The sequence below is a fragment of the Acipenser ruthenus genome, chromosome 60, assembly GCF_902713425.1.
Source record: "Acipenser ruthenus chromosome 60, fAciRut3.2 maternal haplotype, whole genome shotgun sequence".
Taxonomy (NCBI): Eukaryota; Metazoa; Chordata; class Actinopteri; order Acipenseriformes; family Acipenseridae; genus Acipenser; species Acipenser ruthenus.
Genome location: NC_081248.1, coordinates 2,256,180 through 2,275,302, shown reverse-complemented (window position 1 = coordinate 2,275,302; position 19,123 = coordinate 2,256,180). Strand labels below are relative to the sequence as shown.

General features: G+C 41.5%; 1 protein-coding gene across 2 annotated transcripts; it reads right to left on the bottom strand.

Annotated features, from left to right (window-relative positions):
* Positions 1 to 2,463: 2,463 nt before the first annotated feature.
* On the bottom strand, positions 2,464 to 18,337 carry LOC131725072 (voltage-dependent calcium channel gamma-6 subunit-like). Of its 2 annotated transcripts, XM_059018560.1 has the most exons (6): positions 18,299 to 18,337; positions 17,654 to 17,853; positions 10,201 to 11,834; positions 7,190 to 7,264; positions 6,675 to 6,812; positions 2,464 to 6,140 (listed from the first exon to the last, which is right to left on the bottom strand). In XM_059018560.1, exons 3-6 carry the CDS (start codon positions 10,556 to 10,558, stop codon positions 5,920 to 5,922), a joined length of 792 nt encoding a protein of 263 aa, XP_058874543.1. In that variant the 5' UTR covers positions 10,559 to 11,834; positions 17,654 to 17,853; positions 18,299 to 18,337; the 3' UTR covers positions 2,464 to 5,919. The 2 variants fall into 2 exon arrangements, with proteins under 2 accessions (XP_058874543.1, XP_058874544.1); XM_059018561.1 differs by lacking the exon at positions 18,299 to 18,337 and having other exon boundaries at positions 10,201 to 10,644; positions 17,654 to 18,104.
* Positions 18,338 to 19,123: the final 786 nt, after the last annotated feature.

The window sequence follows — 19,123 nt, the reverse complement described above, 5'->3', positions numbered from 1 at the left end:
GCTAACTATATGCTTGTATTAATGTATACTACCTAAAGCAATGAAATAATTCCAATAATATCTTAGCTAATATGTATTACATCTCAAGTTCTTTATTGTAATAATAAAGTTTTAAAACCTTGGTCAGCACTGCTTTAAATGTGATAATGTTAATAAAGCTAATGAGAGGTACGAGAATGGAATTTAAAGATGGTTACCACTCCTTTGAAGGGAGGATCATTAAGAATGTTAATAAATCTAATGAGAGGTACGAGAATGGATTTTAAAGATTTTAAAGAAACAGATTCAGACTAAACTGCAGCTCCCAGCACGCCTACACGCTAGTACTAACCACAAGGGGTGATGGGAAATTGTGACAGAGAAAGAATGAATCTTGGTTATGAATCTCCCTCCCGACCTGTGAGGGCTCTGTGTAAAGGGAACAGAGTGCCCCGGACTGGATGGTCTGACAATTCATTCCAGGGAAAGGTGGAAATTGGCCATTTAGAAAGGGGGCGGAGCCACAGTACACCAAGTCATCGCCCCAGACGGGAGGCGATGAGGCAATCGCGGATTGGAGGAAAAGTGATTGCACTCGCTAAACCAAGGGAGCGTGGCTGAAGGTACAAAAGGGGACGTGGCCGAGCGAACTGCTCTTTTGTTATGGTTAGCGTTTGTTTGTTTTGTCGTACTAATTGTAAACGTTTGTTCTTGTTAGATGGCTAACACGTACTGGGAGCTGTCGCTAAAGGCCAGCACCAGCCTGGACAGCACTGCACTACTGTTCACTAATAAATTGCATTTCACCACATATTAGCACTCACTGTGGACTTGTGATGGTGTTTGTGTTCTGTGCGTGGTCATACTGTGTTTATTATTTCGGTACTGAACCCTGAGGCTTCACTGTGCAGTGCACATTGCCAGGGATTATTATTTACGGTCGCAAAAACGACCCGGATTATAAAACAAATAAAGGACTGTTTGGACCGCAAACTTTGTTGTCTGTCATCTGTTTAAGCATTGCATCACATCTACACCCGCACACTGCAAACCACTTTGCACCAGAAATGCAGTTCATTTCTCCGTGTAAATATGAACACATTTATACTGACTGAAATCTTGCCTGTCTAGAGCCTGTCCCCAGCACCCCTGTTATTGCTGGAGCAAATGCATGCTGGGAGTTGTAGTTTTTAGTCCGATTATTAATGCCTAATCATTTTAGCAATATTTCTTCACTTGCCTGCATAATGAAGTAGAGCTACCATCATCCCGCACTGTGTTTATCCTGATTCTGTCTCCAGCAGTGCTCCAGTGTAACACACAAGTCCACCGTCTGCATAACAATGTATTCATATCTGTCTGTATTTGCTGTTCATTAAGTACATGGACTCATATGAAACGCTCAATTTGGGATTCTTCCATATAATGTGATTTGTTTTTTGTTGTTAAAAATGTGTGATTTTTTTAAACTTGGCTGAAGTCTTTACAATCTTAAAAGGAGCTGACAAACCCTATAGCCGATAGTTTAAGCAGAGAAAGCAGGAGCAGAGGAACACAGTGTGGAAATGAACTTAGGAGACAGAGGGAAGGAGACGCTTCTTCACACAGAGAGTGGTGAGGGGATGGGAAGGGTTACCAAGGGCTACCAAGGGTTACCTAGCCTTGTTGATGCTGAATCACTGGGATCCTTTAAGACCTGACTTGACAAAAGTTTTGAGATCAATCACTACTTGGAACCGGGCGAGCTCTGATAGGCTGAACGGCCTCTCTTTCGTCTCTCCCCCCTCTCTCTTTTACACATGTAAACAGGTGTCACCCAGTCCTTGGCTGTTAGCCAGTAGAAACTGACTCTGCTAATTTTAGCCCAAAGTCTTGGCATAGCTCAGGCAGGGCCATATTAAACCAGCAGTACAGTTACAGACTCTCTCCCTCCCCCATTGAAATCTGAACTGTTCCAACCCCCCTCTCCCAAAGTATTTTTATAGACCACCCCCTGTCTCTCCCTCCCCCTACCTCGAGCTCTGTTTGTCAATTAAACCATTTAGCTTTTCTATAATGAGCAGAACAAATAGAATGGTTTATTTTGTATTGATCTCTCTGTGTGTGTGTGTGTGTCTTTTTGTCTGTCACCTCACTTAACTAATAGCAGAGTCCAGTCGACTCCCCTTTCCCTGTCTCTTAATGCACAGCTTGCAGATATATTATTATTCTGTTGCAGTCAGGCTGCTGTTACTTTGAACAGGCATGTTTTAGTGGGCTGGGAGTCTGTGTCTCTATTTCTGCTCATTGGAGAAGATTAAATTCAAGCTTACCAACACACACTTAGATTGGGTTACAAGAGAGAGGAGAAGGAGAGAAGAGAGAGGAGAAGGAGAGAAGATCGAGAGTGGGGGGGGATTTCTTTAAACATACACTATAATTAATATATATATATATATTTTATATATATATATATATATATATATATATATATATATATATATATATATATATATATATATATATATATATATATATTAAAATCAATATATTGACAGCATATACACACAGAGATAGATAAATAAATAGAGGGAGACAGATGTATAGATAGACAGACAGACAGACAGACAGACAGACAGATAGATACCGCCGCAGATGTTTCTCCCGCTGATCCTCGCACACAGAGAGAACTCATATAGAAAAGAGCGGAATTCCTGGCACCATAATGTCCCGAAGTTGATATTCCATGAGCTCAATTCCAGATGTTGAAAGTATCTGAAAGTATCCAGAGATTCCTTTTCTATAACCTGAATTCCGGGGTCCAGGCTTTTTTTAATGTAGTAACATTTCCAGTTTAATTTTTTTCCTTAATTCTTGATCTTGTCAGATGTCCGGGTTAAAATAACTGCAACTTACAGCAAAAGCTGCACAGTTATTGGGATTGAGCTCTCCACTGAAACCAGGTGAGGGTCGCTGGTGTCGATCGGGCTGATTTCCCATTCAGAGTGAAGAGCGGAGAAACAGCTGCTTGGATTTGTGTGGATCGCTGCTTTTCCTGGACTCTGGAGAACAGCGATCCACACAAGCAGCTGCTAAATCAGCCCAGTCTACAGCAATGACCCTCCCCTGTGGAGAGATCAATCTGAATACTCTGTCTGTGCAGCTCTGATGTAAAGTATCTGTCTGTGCAGCTCTAATGTAAAGTGTCTCTGTGCAGCTCTAATGTAAAGTATCTCTGTGCAGCTCTAATGTAAAGTGTCTCTGTGCAGCTCTAATGTAAAGTATCTCTGTGCAGCTCTAATGTAAAGTATCTGTCTGTGCAGCTCTAATGTAAAGTATCTCTGTGCAGCTCTAATGTAAAGTATCTGTCTGTGCAGCTCTAATGTAAAGTATCTCTGTGCAGCTCTAATGTAAAGTATCTCTGTGCAGCTCTAATGTAAAGTATCTCTGTGCAGCTCTAATGTAAAGTATCTGTCTGTGCAGCTCTAATGTAAAGCATCTCTGTGCAGCTCTAATGTAAAGTATTGCTGTCTGTGCAGCTCTAGTAAAGTATCTCTGTTTGTTCAGCTCTAATGTAAAGTATCTCTGTGCAGCTCTAATGTAAAGTATCTCTGTGCAGCTCTAATGTAAAGTATATCTGTCTGTGCAGCTCTAATGTAAAGTATCTCTGTCTGTGCAGCTCTAATGTAAAGTATCTCTGTGCAGCTCTAATGTAAAGTATATCTGTCTGTGCAGCTCTAATGTAAAGTATCTCTGTTTGCACAAGTCACGCTTTCACATAGTGTTGCTACACAGGTCTGAAATGTGCAGTTTTTAAAGATGTTAGCGCAAACCTGGATTTCAATTGTATCTGCTGCTATACTGGGTTAAGGAAGTTCTCAGTTTGCATGCCTTACTTTAAGGTAGCCCTGGGCAGGTTTCAAAATTCAGAATTCAAAGTTGTATTCCAAGTCCAGTTGTTTTTTCAATGTTGTAAAAAAAATAAATTCAAATCAAAATCCGAAGGGTCAAAGATGAAATTATAAATTGTTTCCAGAAAAAACAAAAATTAAATTCAACATTATTAAATCCATTCTCTTACCTCTTATTAGCTTTATTAATGTATATAATCCATGGTATGTAGGGTCTATTATATAAATTAATATTTATATATATATAGTCACCTCCAAAATTATTGGCACCCTTGATAAAGATGAGCAAAAAAGGCTGAATAAAATAAAAACACAGGTAATAAGCTATATTTTATGCTCAACTATATGGGAAAACCATATTCTAAATAAAATCAAACAAAATTAAATCTGCATTAACATTCTACTTCTTTAAGTTCATCTCAGTCTTAAGGAACTGTATTGTGGCATTCCATGGCTTCTTGTTTCATTGGGGTATAAAAATGAGGTAACACACATATGAAATCCATTTGTCATCCATCACCATGGGGAAAGGCAAAGAACTCACAAATGAAAAGAGACAAATGGTTGTTGACCTTCATAAATCAGGCAATGGGTACAAAACAACAGCTAAAAAACTAAAATATACCACTTACCACTATTAGGGCAATAATTAAGAAGTTCAAAACCACTGGAACAGTGGTAAACTTGCCTGGTAGAGGACTTCAAGTGTATCCTGCCCCCACACACAGTGAGGCAGATGGTTTGGGAGGCAAAGGGAAATCCAAGGACCACAGTTGAAGAATTACAGAACTTGGTTGCATCTCGGGGTCACCAAGTCTCCAAATCTACAATTAGACGCCATGCCAATAGGCCTTTATTGAGAGCAACCAACAAACGTAAGCACCTGGAGTTTGCTAAACGGCATTGGCACTTCGATTGGAACCGGGTGCTATGGTCCGATGAGACGAAAATAGAGCTCTTCAGCCACGCACACCAGCGGTGGGTTTGGCGTTGAAAGAAGGATGCTTATGCAGAAAAGAACCTCATACCTACTGTAAAATATGGTGGTGGATCTTTGATGTTATGGGGCTGTTTTGCTTCCACTGGTCCTGGGGCCCTTGTTAAGGTCAACGGCATCATGAACTCTACCCAATACCAGGACATTTTAGCCAAATACCTGGTTGCTTCTGCCAGGAGGCTGAAACTTGGCCGCAAGTGGATCTTCCAGCAAGACAATGACCCCAAGCACACATCAAAATCCACAAAGAAATGGTTAATTGACCACAAAATCAACATTTTTGCAATGGTCTCCGGACTTGAACCCCATTGAAAACCTGTGGCTTCAATTGAAGAGGGCAGTCCATAAGCGCAGACCGAAGGATATCAAGGATCTGGAAAGATTCTGTATGGAGGAATGGTCTAAGATCCCTCCCAAAGTGTTCTCCAATCTCATTAAACATTATAGAAAAAGACTCAGTGTTGTTATCCTTGCAAGGGGAGGGTGCACAAAGTACTGAAAACAAGGGTGCCAATAATTGACACTTCATGCACTTCATTTTTTTTGGAAATTAAATTTATAATTTGAGAAATGTGTAATTTTGGTTGATTTCCATTGAATCATTAATAAAGTCAAATATATTTCACATGTTGGAAAATTACAATATAGCTCAGTACTGGTATTATTTATTTTTTTGCTCATCTTTATCAAGGGTGGCAATAATTTTGGAGGTGACTGTATATATGACTGTATATACACACACATATATATATACATATACATATATATATATATATATATATATATATATATATATATATATATATATATATATATATGAGAACATAAGAAAGTTTACAAACGAGAGGAGGACATTCAGCCCATCTTGCTCGTTTGGTTGTTAGTAGCTTATTGATCCCAGAATTTCATCAAGCAGCTTCTTGAAAGATCCCAGGGTGTCAGCTTCAACAACATTACAGATACATAAAGTTTAAATACCCTTTCACAGCCTCCTTACTTCAATATCTAATTGCTTTTCCTTGGCAGTCACTCAAATATCTCATGAGTCGTCTCTCAAGACTCTGGTCCATCTTTGTGGAGGCACTTCTCCCAGGGGCTTGTGGGTAAGGAGAGGATGATGAAGCACACACCCCCGAAAATGAGGACTGCCCCCGCCACCCCCGCACAGGCGACAGACCAGGAGAACTCGTGATGGAGCGGGACAGTGTGATCAGAGGAGAGGAGAGCATAGACTGACTGTCTGAACACCTCAAGAGAGATGAGGACCAGCACACCTGCAGAGAGGAGACAGAGAGAGAGGAGATAGGAGAGAGGTGAGAGGAGAGTGAGGCGAGAAGAGGAGAGAAAGAGAGGGAGAGGAGAGAGATGAGAGAGAGCACTAAGGAGAGAGTGATAGAGAGAGAGGAGAGGAGTGGAGAGAGTGATGGGGAGAGAGGAGAGAAGAGAGATAGAGAGGAGAATGAGAGTGAGGAGAGAAGAGTGGAGTGAGAGAGCAATGAGGAGAGAGGAGAGAGAGGAGAGCGACAGAGACAGAAGAGAGCGATAGAGGAGGAAGAGTGGAGAGAGAGGAGAGAGGAGAGATAGAGAAAGGAGCGACCAAAGCAGGAATTACTTTCTCAGCATCAGACATTGATGGAAATGACCTGAGTTTAGCAATGTTTCACAGATGGTTAAAATAGACTTTGGTGACCTTGCGAATTCAGACAGACAGAAAGACAGAGACAAGCAGATAGACACACAGACAGGCAGACATGCAGACAGACACACACACACACAGAGACGGGCAGGCAGGTGTGATTCTTGTTTACCTGCCAGGATGAAGAAGAAGGAGGCCGGCTTGAGGAGGAACTCGACCCCTTTACTGAGCGCCATGGTGATGCACATCGAACCCAAGATCATCATCGTGATACTGAGCAGACACAGCACTGCAGCAGCAATACTGAGCTCTGAGAGAGAGGGAGAGAGAAGAACATCATCATGATACTGAGCAGACACAGCACTGCAGCAGCAATACTGAGCTCTGAGAGAGAGAGGAGAGGGGGATAAAGAGAGGGGGAGCGAGAAGAGGGGGTGAGAAAGAGTGAGAAGAGGGTCTGAGAGGGGGAGGGAGAGAGAAGAGTGGGGAAAGAGAGGGAGAGAGAGAGTGAGGGGGAGGAAGAGAGAGATGGAGGGAGAAGGTATAGAGAGTGAGAGAGGGGAGTGTGAGCGAGAGAGAGGGGGTGAGATAGTGGGTGAGAGAGCAAGAGGGGGGTCAGAGAGAGGAGATAGGAGGATAAGAGAGGGGGTGAGAGAGTGAATATTTTAAATACATATTTCTGCTTGCCTTTCTTGGTAGTCTTCTGAAATATGACGGCATTTTCTCCTGTTGTGAAGAATTTGAAATAGGTGCAGTTCACCTCTGTGAAAGAAAAGAGTAATATTCAACACCATTTAACAGTGAAATATCTTCCAAAATAATTTTGAATTATCAAAATTAGTAAAAGCACAGGGGAGCATTGTAAAGCACAGAGAGGTATGGTGATACTATATCACTTTTCACTAGTCACTAAAAGTGGATGAAAATACAGGAATAATGAATGATCGCTCAGAGATAAAACACATGGAAATGTGAATGATTAAGCTTGGAAAGGGGTGTCCTTATATAGAGCTCATAGCTAGCAGCTCACATATATATGAATTCAGGTGCAATCTGTGTGGACTGCTGGCCTCTGATCAAGGTTTAGTTCTTCTTGTGTTTGCTAAGTGCAATTGGATTTGATTTGCTTGAGCTGCTTCTAATATCAAGCGAACAATGCTGCTGTGACTGTGATTGTCATTCTGAAAATGGTCCTGATGGCGCAGTGGATCACATGTTTATCAAATCAGGAAATTCTGAACAAATAAATATGATATCTAAATGTGTATTTAAAGTGTAATTGATCAATTACATGGTACAATTACAATTAAGCAGATGTGCCAAGGTTCACTACAGTTACAATTACATTAAATAAGAATGACACAATTAGAATTATAATAGACCCCAGGTCTGGTGTTTATTATCAATATCTAACCCAACAGCCTGTAATCAGCTGCTCTCTACCCCTCCCTTACAGCTCCTGTTTGGCTGTGCATGGAGTGATATGTAGAGAGAGACAGAGCGTCTAGGCCAGGAAGCCGTTGCACATTCTTTGCAGATTTGAACTTGCAGACACAGCCGGGCTGTTGAAAGAGAGACATTAGCCCGTATTCAATTCATAATAACGAAATGATCACAGCCAGGCTGGGATTTAAAAACTTGGAAGGAGGTGGAGGGGGTCAAGGGGCTTCAACTGAGACGCGATAATTTTTTGTTTATAGATGACTGTCCAAAAATAGAGCAACATCCAGCCTCATTCCTTACAAAAGGCTTTACCACAGTGCATCTGCACAGTCATTCTGCAGTTTTCCCCCCCATGCGTTTCCCATGGTTATACTCTGCATTTACCATAGTTTACCCTAGTTTGTTTTTCAATATGCTTTACCAGACCTCTCTGTGCTTTACAATGCTTCCCTATGCTTTACCAGACCTCTCTGTGCTTTACAATGCATCCCTATGCTTTACTAGACCTCTCTGTGCTTTACAATGCTTCTCTATGCTTTACCACACCTCTCTGTGCTTTACAATGCTTCCCTTTGCTTCACCAGACCTCTCTGTGCTTTACAATGCTTCCCTATGCTTTACCAGACCTCTCTGTGCTTTACAATGCATCCCTATGCTTTACCAGACCTCTCTGTGCTTTACAATGCTTCCCTATGCTTTACCAGACCTCTCTGTGCTTTACAATGCTTCCCTATGCTTTACCAGACCTCTCTGTGCTTTACAATGCTTTCATTGTGCTTCATACACATTGCTGTGCTTTCACTGTGGGACACTTGTAAGGGAATTGCCACAATTCACAATCAGAGCTATCGGTGTGATGAAAAAGCAGATAACCATGATGTATACTAACAGCATGTACAGAGCCATGTAGAATAAGACATGCCAATGAAGAGTTTAATGGAAATTGGGTAAGTGGTGTTGAAGACCTTCGTTAGGTAAGCGAATGAGGTGTCCTGGTAAAGTCTATTAAAATGATTTACAGTGTGTGGAATAACGTCTTGTTCTCAAGGTGTAAAAGTGTGACATACAGACAGATATACAGACAGACAGACAGCCCCTATATCGCCAGAATCTGATACTCAATAACTCACGCTAAATAACGTTAATACCACATTTCATGACAATTTGATAAGCAGTTATCCAGATATATGGAAATGTGTGAAGTGTGACAGACGGATGGGCAGACAGAGAGACACCCCCATATATCCCTCAAGTAGCAGACAAACGTTTTAATGCCTTCAATCCAGAACTTCAATCAGAAACTTAAACCAGAAGAAACCAAGAAAGTCAAGTAGCAGACAAACGTTTTAATGCCTTCAATCCAGAACTTCACTCAATCCAAAAAATCAGAACCAGAAGAAACTAAGGACGTCAAGTAGCTGACAAACATATCTTTTATGTATGGACTTCAATAGTTCAAAGAAACAAAAACATTTAAGCATTATGAAATAGACACATGGATAGGAAGCTTCACGTGGTACAATTATACACACATAACTACAAGACTGCAGGATCGCTCAGGGGTACCCCTCTATTAGAATAACTACAGGATCATTCAGGGGTACCCCGCTATTAGAATAACTACAGGATCGCTCAGGGGTACCCCTCTATTAGAATAACTACAGGATCATTCAGGGGTACCCCTCTATTAGAATAACTACAGGACTACAGGATCATTCAGGGGTACCCCTCTATTAGAATAACTAGAGGACTGCAGGATCGCTCAGGGTGTATCCTCGATATCAGTGGTTTTCAGCCTGTGCTACGCGTACCAGTACTGGTACGTGACAGGCTTGCAGCTGGTACACACCAGCAGTTGTTCTTTATGATATGATTCCTCACTCACAATACTCCTTCAAATCACACCATCGTAATGTATCAATCTGTCTGTACCACTGAATCATAGAGAAATGAGAAATGATGATGAGAGGTATTTGTTGTGAACTGTCAAAGTTAGTGATGGGGAATCAAAGCAGCCACTCTGTGCTGTTGATTGTGGTGAACTCTTGTCAATAATTAGATGATGCTGTCACATTTTCAGTGAGAAAAAACAGTAGGTCTCTGTTTTACAACAGCAGTTTAAGATTGCACATTGCCACTGGTACACCTGGTGGTCCCTGCTGGAAACAGTGGTCATGAGATGAAAAGATTGAAAAGCACTGCTCTATGTAAGTGAGCTGTCTGCCTCCTGACAAGTGATAATGAGAGACTCTCACCTCCAGGCAGCTCGGCCGGCCCGCAGCTCTCCCTCTCCGGGTCGATGTCGGACACCCAGAGCAGCTTGAAGCACTTCTTCCAGAGCCCGAAGTGCGCGGCGGGGCAGGTGTCGTTGTTGTAGAGGGATTTGGGGGGGCTGAGCTCCACCCAGAACTCCGTCCCCACAGCGAGCATGGTGAGGGTCACTCCCACGATCGCCACAAAGAAAGCCAGCTTCACCTTCCCCTCCTGGCTGTCGCTCCAGGCCCCTCCCCTGTCCCCTCTCTTCACCCCGCCCCTGGCCCCGCCCCTGGTCCCGCATGCCACACCGCGCACCCCTCCTGAGTCCTCCTCCTGCATGAAGTAGTTGGACCACATCGCCACTTCAACAAAGTTCGCCAACGGGCCACAGAAAAGGGGGGAGCAGAAGGAGGGGGTCTGTGATGGGGAACGGAAAGGGGGGTCTGTAAGGTGGAGAGAGGAAAGGGGGGGTCTGTGAGAGGGAGCGGAAAGGGGGGTCTGTAAGGTGGAGAGAGGAAAGGGGGGGTCTGTGAGAGGGAGCGGAAAGGGGGGTCTGTAAGGTGGAGAGAGGAAAGGGGGGGTCTGTGAGAGGGAGCGCAAAGGAGGGTCTGTAAGGTGGAGAGCAGAAAGGGGAGCTCTGTGAGGGTGAGAATAAAAGGGGGTCTGTGAGGGGGCGGGGGCAGCAAGGGGGACTTGAATTATAATTAGAAGAGATTGTGAGGGCAGGAAATGAGGGGGTAATCTTGAAAAGAGGGATTTGTAACGACTGATCTTAAGCTCTGATTTTAAAACAGAATAAAAAAATATAAAAATTGAACCAAAAAAAATTTAAGATTAAAACAAATAAAAACACATGAAGAAAAGTCAAATGAAATCTCTGCTTTAAAATAAATTTTACAGACTAGAATAAAAATGGTGTTGACTTTTTTTTTTTACGATTTCGAATTTTGCCGTCAAATTTTTGCGTTTCAGTAAAATAATTGAACGCATCTAGCTGACTTTTCTAGTGTAGATAAATCAGGAACTTTTATTAATTTCAATAAATATTACATCAAATGGTTGTTGTCTTAATGTTTGAGATACAACTAAAAGATCCAATATACATGATTCCTCCTTTATGTTTTTATTCATTCAATTAAACCCCCTCCTCAAACTCAACTAAAACAATCAGTCTTCTTAAATTAATTCAGCTATATATATATAAACATTTTGTATCAAAAGTTCCAGATTTAGCCTCAACAATTTCGAAAAAAGTGTAAAGTATTAAAAAAAAATTAATTTTTTTCTTTAAAAAAAAAAATCCACAATTATGTTTAGTGTTAAGATACTCCCAAAAATGTGTTCAACAATATATTGAAGAATTGATTCAGTTCCTTCAATAAAAAGAAACATTTCTTCGGTTTCTTCAGAAATGTTTTTTGTCCCTTTGTTTCAAATACGTTCAGGAGAATATAGTTTTTTTTTTGGTTTTGTTTTGTTTTTTAACAAGTATAACCAGGTTCACAAAATGTCCAACTGTCCAACTGTCCCCCTTTGTGGAAATATGTCTCTATGAAGCCCAGAAATCTCTCAGGCTCCAAATTTCTCCCACAAAGAAGTTTAGAATTCCATCCCCCTTCCTTTCTGCAGAGAGCTGAAAATGAAACAAAAAACAAAATTGCAAAAAAAAATAACAACATTTTACTATGAAGTATGGTGTTTACAATCATCCTGAGTGGTTCTGAGTTCTGTCGCTCCTCCAGTATGAAGTTCATATTATTTTAAATCTGCCTTTACCTAATTATGAGCTGCTTTGAACTTGTCTGAAGAATCCTAACTGCTGAGGTGACCTGGAAGTGCAAGTGTAACAGCTCACCCGAGAGTAAGGCATGGAGGGAGACCGAGAACTGTGATTGGTAATTGGGTTTGGATTGGGCTCTTTTGTCACGCTTAGTTCAAACAGTTAAAATGTGTGTCTCTTACACTGCAGGGATGTTGTCATGAGTTTCCCTGAATTTGAGTTTGAAATCCCACTCACACAGGGAAAGGGTGTTTGTTGTAAGTGGATATAGTATTTCATCTCTTTTTCTCTGTCTCTCCCATCTCTCCCTGCTCCTCCTACACCAACCGTCACCTCTCACCGTAACCTTCGCTCTCTCTCCCCCTCTGTCCTTGCCTCCACCGCTCTCTCTCACCTACCTCCTATCGACTCCTTCTCCCAACTCTATATAGACTCTACCTCCACTCTCTTCTCCTCCCTCACCTCCTCCCTCAACTCCATCTTTTCCCTCACCCCCCGACCTGCTCGCTCCTCCCCTCCCCAACCCTGGCTCTCCTCTGTGCTCGGCTCAGCAAGAACCACACTGCGATCTGCTGAAAAGAAATGGAAGAGAACCAAACTCCCTGCTGCCCTAGACCTCTACCGCTCTCTCCTCTCCTCCTTCTCCTCTACTCCCCTCCTGCTAAATGTTCTTATTTCCAATCTATAATCCAAGCCTGCACTAACAACCCACGTAAACTATTCTCTACCTTCTCCTCCCTCCTAAACCCCCCCTCCCCCCTCCCCCTCCTCCTCTATCTCCTCTGATGACTTTGTCTCTTTCTTCTCTTCTAAAATCTCAGATATCCGCAAACGCTCCAACCCCTATACCCACTGTGTCCCCTACTAACTCACCCTCCTTCTCCACCTTTCCTCCCCTCTCACCACTCCTCCCTGCTCCAGGGTCACAAACCCACCACGTGTGCCCTGGACCCCCTCCCCACTCACCTCTTTCAAGCTGCTGCTCCTGCTCTACTTCCCTTCATCTCCTCCCTTCTCAACACCTCTCTCCTTTCTGGTCTATTTCCCTCTGCCTTCAAACAAGCCTCTATCACTCCCCTCCTCAAAAAACCTGCCCTCGACCCCACCTCCCTCCAGAGCTACCGTCCTGTCTCCCTCCTACCCTTCCTCTCCAAAACCCTCGAGCGGGCTGTACACCGCCAGCTCTCTGCTTTCCTGTCCAACCACTCTCTGCTTGACCCTCTCCAATCTGGCTTCCACTCTGCTCACTCCACCGAAACTGCCCTCCTGTCTGTCACTAACTCACTAAACTCTGCCCGAGCTGCCTCTCTCTCCTCTGTCCTAATTCTCCTCAACCTCTCTGCTGCCTTTGACACTGTCGATCACTCTATTCTACTATCCTCTCTCACTGACCTGGCACTGCTCTGGCCTGGTTCTCCTCCTACCTCTCCAACCGCACTTACCAGGTAACCTGGCGTGGAGCAACCTCCACACCTCGCCCTCTCTCAACAAGAGCCCCCCAAGGGTCAGTCTTGGGTCCTCTCCTGTCCTCTCTCTACACCCGCTCCCTGGGCCCCCTCATCGCATCCTATGGTTTCTCATACCATTTCTATGCTGATGATGCTCAGATTTTCCTCTCCTTCCCCCCCTTTGACTCCACCATCCCCTCCCGTATCTCTACCTGTCTGTCTGCTATCTCCACCTGGATGCACTCGCATCACCTCAAACTCATCCTCTCTAAATCTTTTCTTTCCCTCCTCCTCCTCCTCCTCTGATCTCTCTATCGCCATTCCTCTGGAATCTACCACACTCTCTCCCTCCTCCTCAACTAAGAACCTCGGAGTCACCCTGGACCCCTGCCTCTCGTATTCCCAGCACATCTTCACTCTGGCATGCACTTGCCGATTCTTCCTGAGCAACATACGAAGAATCTGACCCTTCCTGGTTTAACGTCAATTCTTCCGATCTGAGCCCCCCATACCGCTGCAGGAGGCTCGGAGGCAGCTGACGAAAACTCTGAATCCTTATCGCTCATTCCCTTGCCTGGAACATCCTCTTCACAATTTCTACATTTATTCGAATTGCTGTTATTTATACAAACAGCTTGATCCGAATCTGATTTTACAGAACTTGTGGCAAAGTATTTTCGTAGCATACTGTCTGTTTTCACGCACCACCGTTTTGTGAGAATGATAACTGTGACGCTACAGTCAGAACATACTTCCTTCGACTGTTTGAACAAATGCCACCTTTCAGAACACTGTTTGTGGTGCCAGATTATGAATGTTTCTAAAGTTTTTTCTTTCGATTTTTCCAGTCCTTCACTCCATTTTCAGTGAAAGCGGGGTCTTTTGAACTTCTGAAAAGGTGTCTGCAAGGAAAGCAGAGAACCGCATCTGCCTGCTTTACTGTACTCTAAATATGAAAACGTATCACCAGGGTCCAAAATACAGGATTTAGTTGCATTTCAATGTCATTCGAGGAGGCAGTGCTTGAATGACATGCTTGGCTGGTTTAACGTCCATTCTTCCCACCGATCTGAGCCCCATATAGATTTTGGAAACTTAACAGTAAGAGTGCAGTTATTTTTTTTGCAAACATACCTTATGAAATACGTTGAATGCCCCTTGATTATAAGTATGATAATAAGTGTGTGTTTAGAAGCTTAATAGACAGTATTAATAATTGATTAAAATTGGTGTGGTGATGGAAATGGTGTTCGAAATTGGTGTAGGTACTGTAAACAGGTTAACGGATTTAAAGGAGGCTGTGTGGTCGAGTGGTTAAAGAAAAGGGCTTGTAACCAGGAGGTCCCCGGTTCAAATCCCACCTCAGCCACTGACTCATTGTGTGACCCTGAGCAAGTCACTTAACCTCCTTGTGCTCCGTCTTTCGGGTGAGACGTAGTTGTAAGTGACTTTGCAGCTGATGCATAGTTCACACACCCTAGTCTCTGTAAGTCGCCTTGGATAAAGGCGTCTGCTAAATAAACAAATAATAATAATAATAATAAAGGTTTATAAAAACAGTGCACCTTGTTATCCTGACTGTTTTTCTAATTTGCTAACATGTTTTAAAGTACAAGCTAGTGCTATGTTAAACTTCATTGATTTGGCCGCCTTATGTTGTGGGGGGGGGGGGGGGAGCCAAATACATATGTAGCATCCCTGAGTGGTCTCGGGGTCTGTTTTGTGCTATAAATTATTATACAGTACCAGTTCTCAAAAAGATGCAGGAGAATGAATCCGGTTTACAGCTTTTATTTGTGTCCCTCAGTCCGACTATTTTTCAAACGCAACACAATGAGACTCACTTGTAATTCAGACTCACTTGTAAACAGAGTAATTAAAATATATATATATATATATATATATATATATATATATATATATATATATGTGTGTGTGTCTCTTACTGTACGTCGTTGGGTTCAATAAATGCAGGGGGAAAAGTGTGGAATAGCTTCCCCAAACGACTCACACGCCGCCTATGGAGAGGAAAGTTATTGGTTGTTTTGCCGAACCTAAAACAGACGAAGTCCTAAATATCATTGCCAGTGATCGGTTTCCGAGAGCTTGTTTGAACAATGGTTAAAGCCAGGAAAGAAATGCAGCCGCTGAGTGTAAATCTAACGTCTGTGTAAATGATGGTGATGAAATTGCTGTTGTTCCGGAAGCTGTCCGGAAGATATGTGAAATACAAATTAGAAGGGGGTTGTTCATGTGGAGATGAATTTGTAATTATGAAAACTTTTTTTTTTTTACATTATGTAATAATTGTATTACTTTCCGCAAACAATATAAAATGATAAACTGAAATCGCAAGCCCTTTTGTAAGTGTTACTTTGAAATGTGTAATACTGGAATTGCTCATTGTTGAAATGATGCGTAATAAAACGGTATTCGCTTTTCTGTTGAATTGTTCCGAGTGTGGTTTCGTTGACAAATCAAATTACCTCAAAGTACCACAAGGTAACCACATACTACCACAAACACTCTTTCAATAGCATAAACAGCAATGCGTTTCTCTCATTTGAGACGCTGTACTTTGTTGCGTTTCAGTGCAGTACTCACAAGAACATTGGTTTTTAATGTTTATGTAAACGAGTTTAACTACACGTAACTTAATTAATGGCTTTTTAAACAAAACAGGTAATGGAAATACGCATTGAGAACCTCATGCATCAGGATCTATCGTTCTTACACGTATTTCTTCTCTCTTCTCGTCTGTATTTATTTATGACTTGTAGCGCTTTTTATACAATAGTATCTCAAAGCATAAATAAACTGCACGTCCCCTGCATGACAGGAACCCGCTGTAGCCCGGCCTTGTGGCTGTGTCGGGGCCGTTGCTGTGATCTATGTATACATGTATTTTATCATTGATTGAACACATTTTTTTTCCTGTATAAATATATCCATGTTCTTTGGTTAATTAGTAGGACCAGTTTTTTATGGATTCGTTAATCAACAATATGCATGCCCCGCATCCCCCCTCACTTCAAAGCCACACAGCCACTTTTAGTTAAAAGATTCGTAGGATTGATTAATCAAAATGTCCAAGGGCGACGTCACGGAAATGTTTTAAAAACAATTAAACGCGGTTTATATTGCACAGATGATACTGTAACCGTTAAAACACAGAGGTGTGGTAAAGCATGTTAAAACATGTAAACCAACTCTTATGAAGTCTCCCACAAGCTCAGCAAAGTGTAATAAAGCGCAGTGAAAGCATGGTAAAGCATAGTAAACTAACCCTTATGAAGTCTCCCACAAGCTCAGCAAAGTGTAATAAAGCGCAGTGAAAGCATGGTAAAGCATAGTAAACTAACCCTTATGAAGTCTCCCACAAGCTCAGCAAAGTGTAATAAAGCGCAGTGAAAGCATGGTAAAGCATAGTAAACTAACCCTTATGAAGTCTCCCACGAACTCAGCAAAGTGTAATAAAGCGCAGTGAAAGCATGGTAAAGCATAGTAAACTAACCCTTATGAAGTCTCCCACAAGCTCAGCAAAGTGTAATAAAGCGCAGTGAAAGCATGGTAAAGCATCGGGAAAGAGAGGTATGGTTAAGCATAGTACAAAAAAAACCATGGTAAACTAACTCTTATAAAAGTTTCCCATAGTACAGCAACGATTAATAAAGCACAGTGAAAGCATGGTAAAGCAGAGAGAGAGGTACGGTAAATAAATCAAATATTAAAATCAAACCATGGTAAATTAACACTTATAAATGTTTCCTACATTAAAAGCACAACAGCGTGTAATAAAGCACAGTGACCGCACGGGCATAGGCAAGCATTGTAAAGTACAGAGAGGTATGGTGAAGCATATATATATATATATATATATATATATATATATATATATATATATATATATAATACACAAACATAGTAAAACTAATGCATAGTATAACCATGAGAACTTTACCATGAAAACGTATTGTAAAGTTAATTTGCGACTAAACTTTTACAATTAGCGAGGGGGGATTTAAGAATTATATTTGATTTAATAAATAAACGAATCAATATGGAAGTACATAAATAAATAGGAATCCAAGTTCCGATGAGGACGCGAGTATATTAACATTGCACCGCCCTGTAAACGATTAGCTGTCACATTGTACGAGTTTTTACATATACAAAACTGCAGTTTATATACAGTATTTTTTTTAAGAAATTCATTGTACTCACCGGAATTCTTCAGTCGCTGGATTTGTTTTTCACCCAAGTTTAGTTTTTATTTGTTTTCTGTTTAACTTCCTAAGTCCCCAAATTTCGTTCCAAACAAATCTCACCGAGCCGAGCCGAGCCGACAGAAGGGGTAGAGAGAAACGCCAGACACCCCCTCACAGAAACACGCAGCACCTGTTAAGGGAATCAATCTCTTTTTGCTGCCAGTTACAAGATAGCCCGGGGGGGGGGGGGAGAGAGAGAGAGAGAGAGAGAGAGAGAGAGAGAGAGAGAGAGAGAGAGTGGAATTTTGTGAGAAACAGAGAGAGCGCGTGTAGCTCTTGTACATTAAATTTAGACACACTAATTTGGGCGATACTGTTTTGGCTGATACATCCATTTTGAATTTGAATGAGAGAGAGAGAGGGGAATTGATGAGTGTGTGTTTCTCTAGTAAAATAAACAGCCACTAGAAGTCTTTCTTTAATGTAAATTCAATGTGCTCGTTCGTGCGCGCAAAACGCTAAGGGGTGCAAATTAGGGGTACCTCATATAGCGCCATCAACATTAAATTCTGGCGCCAGGAGATATATTAAAAAAATATATTTTTTTATTCCTAAGCAACTCTAGATGATGATAGTTTATCATTGGGTCTGGACTACTCACATGACCCACCCACACTCATTCACATGCACAGGAGAGAAGGTTCGTGTCGTGTGGGAAAGTGATAGCAAAGTCACAGCGCACTTTTACACAGTTATCAATCAAGTCTTTGTTCAATAAGTTAAAAAGGTATGTGGGCAATAGCAGACTTAACAGGTAACAATACTGTAGCGTGCAAGGGGCTGGGGGTCATGACTGGTAGGTGACGCGATCTAAACATGAAGACATAACCCCGAGACCAGCTCCTTCAAGGTTAAGCATAGCTCCTGTAACACACAGGCTAATTCTCACCCCGTGATTAACCTTGTTGTTACGTTAATTAAATTAAGATTTATTATTTTTATTACTTTAATTTACTTAGTCTCCTTAACTTTAGTCACGTTTGTATGTTAATTGTTCTATTGACAGTTACGTTTAAATTGTTATATTTTAATGAGTAGCACATTATATATATATATATATATATATATATATATATATATATATATATATATATATATATATATATATATATAATGTGGACAGTATTCAACTTTTTGTGTGTATTTCCATTGGAATATAATTTCCATTTTAAATCCTCCCAATCAATGAACTTGAAGTATTTTTAGATGTGTCTGTCTGCATGGACTATACAGTATGCTTTCCTATTATTTAGGAATTTATATATATATATATATATATATATATATATATATATATATATATATATATATATATACACACATCACATTATTTTTACATACAATTACCCATTTATACAGTTGGGTTTTTACTGGAGCAATCTAGGTAAAGTACCTTGCTCAAGGGTACAGAGCAGTGTCCCTGTAC

What these genes read in the sequence shown, in the direction of transcription:
- LOC131725072 (XM_059018560.1), bottom strand. Translation starts at nt 10,558, where the DNA reads ATGTGGTCCAACTACTTCATGCAGGAGGAGGACTCAGGAGGGGTGCGC. An exon ending in TCAGAAGACTACCAAGAAAG is followed by an intron (nt 6,813 to 7,189) that starts GCAAGCAGAAAT and finishes CCTCTCTCTCAG; the next exon opens with AGCTCAGTATTGCTGCTGCA. An exon ending in CTTCTTCTTCATCCTGGCAG is followed by an intron (nt 6,141 to 6,674) that starts GTAAACAAGAAT and finishes TCCTCTCTGCAG; the next exon opens with GTGTGCTGGTCCTCATCTCT.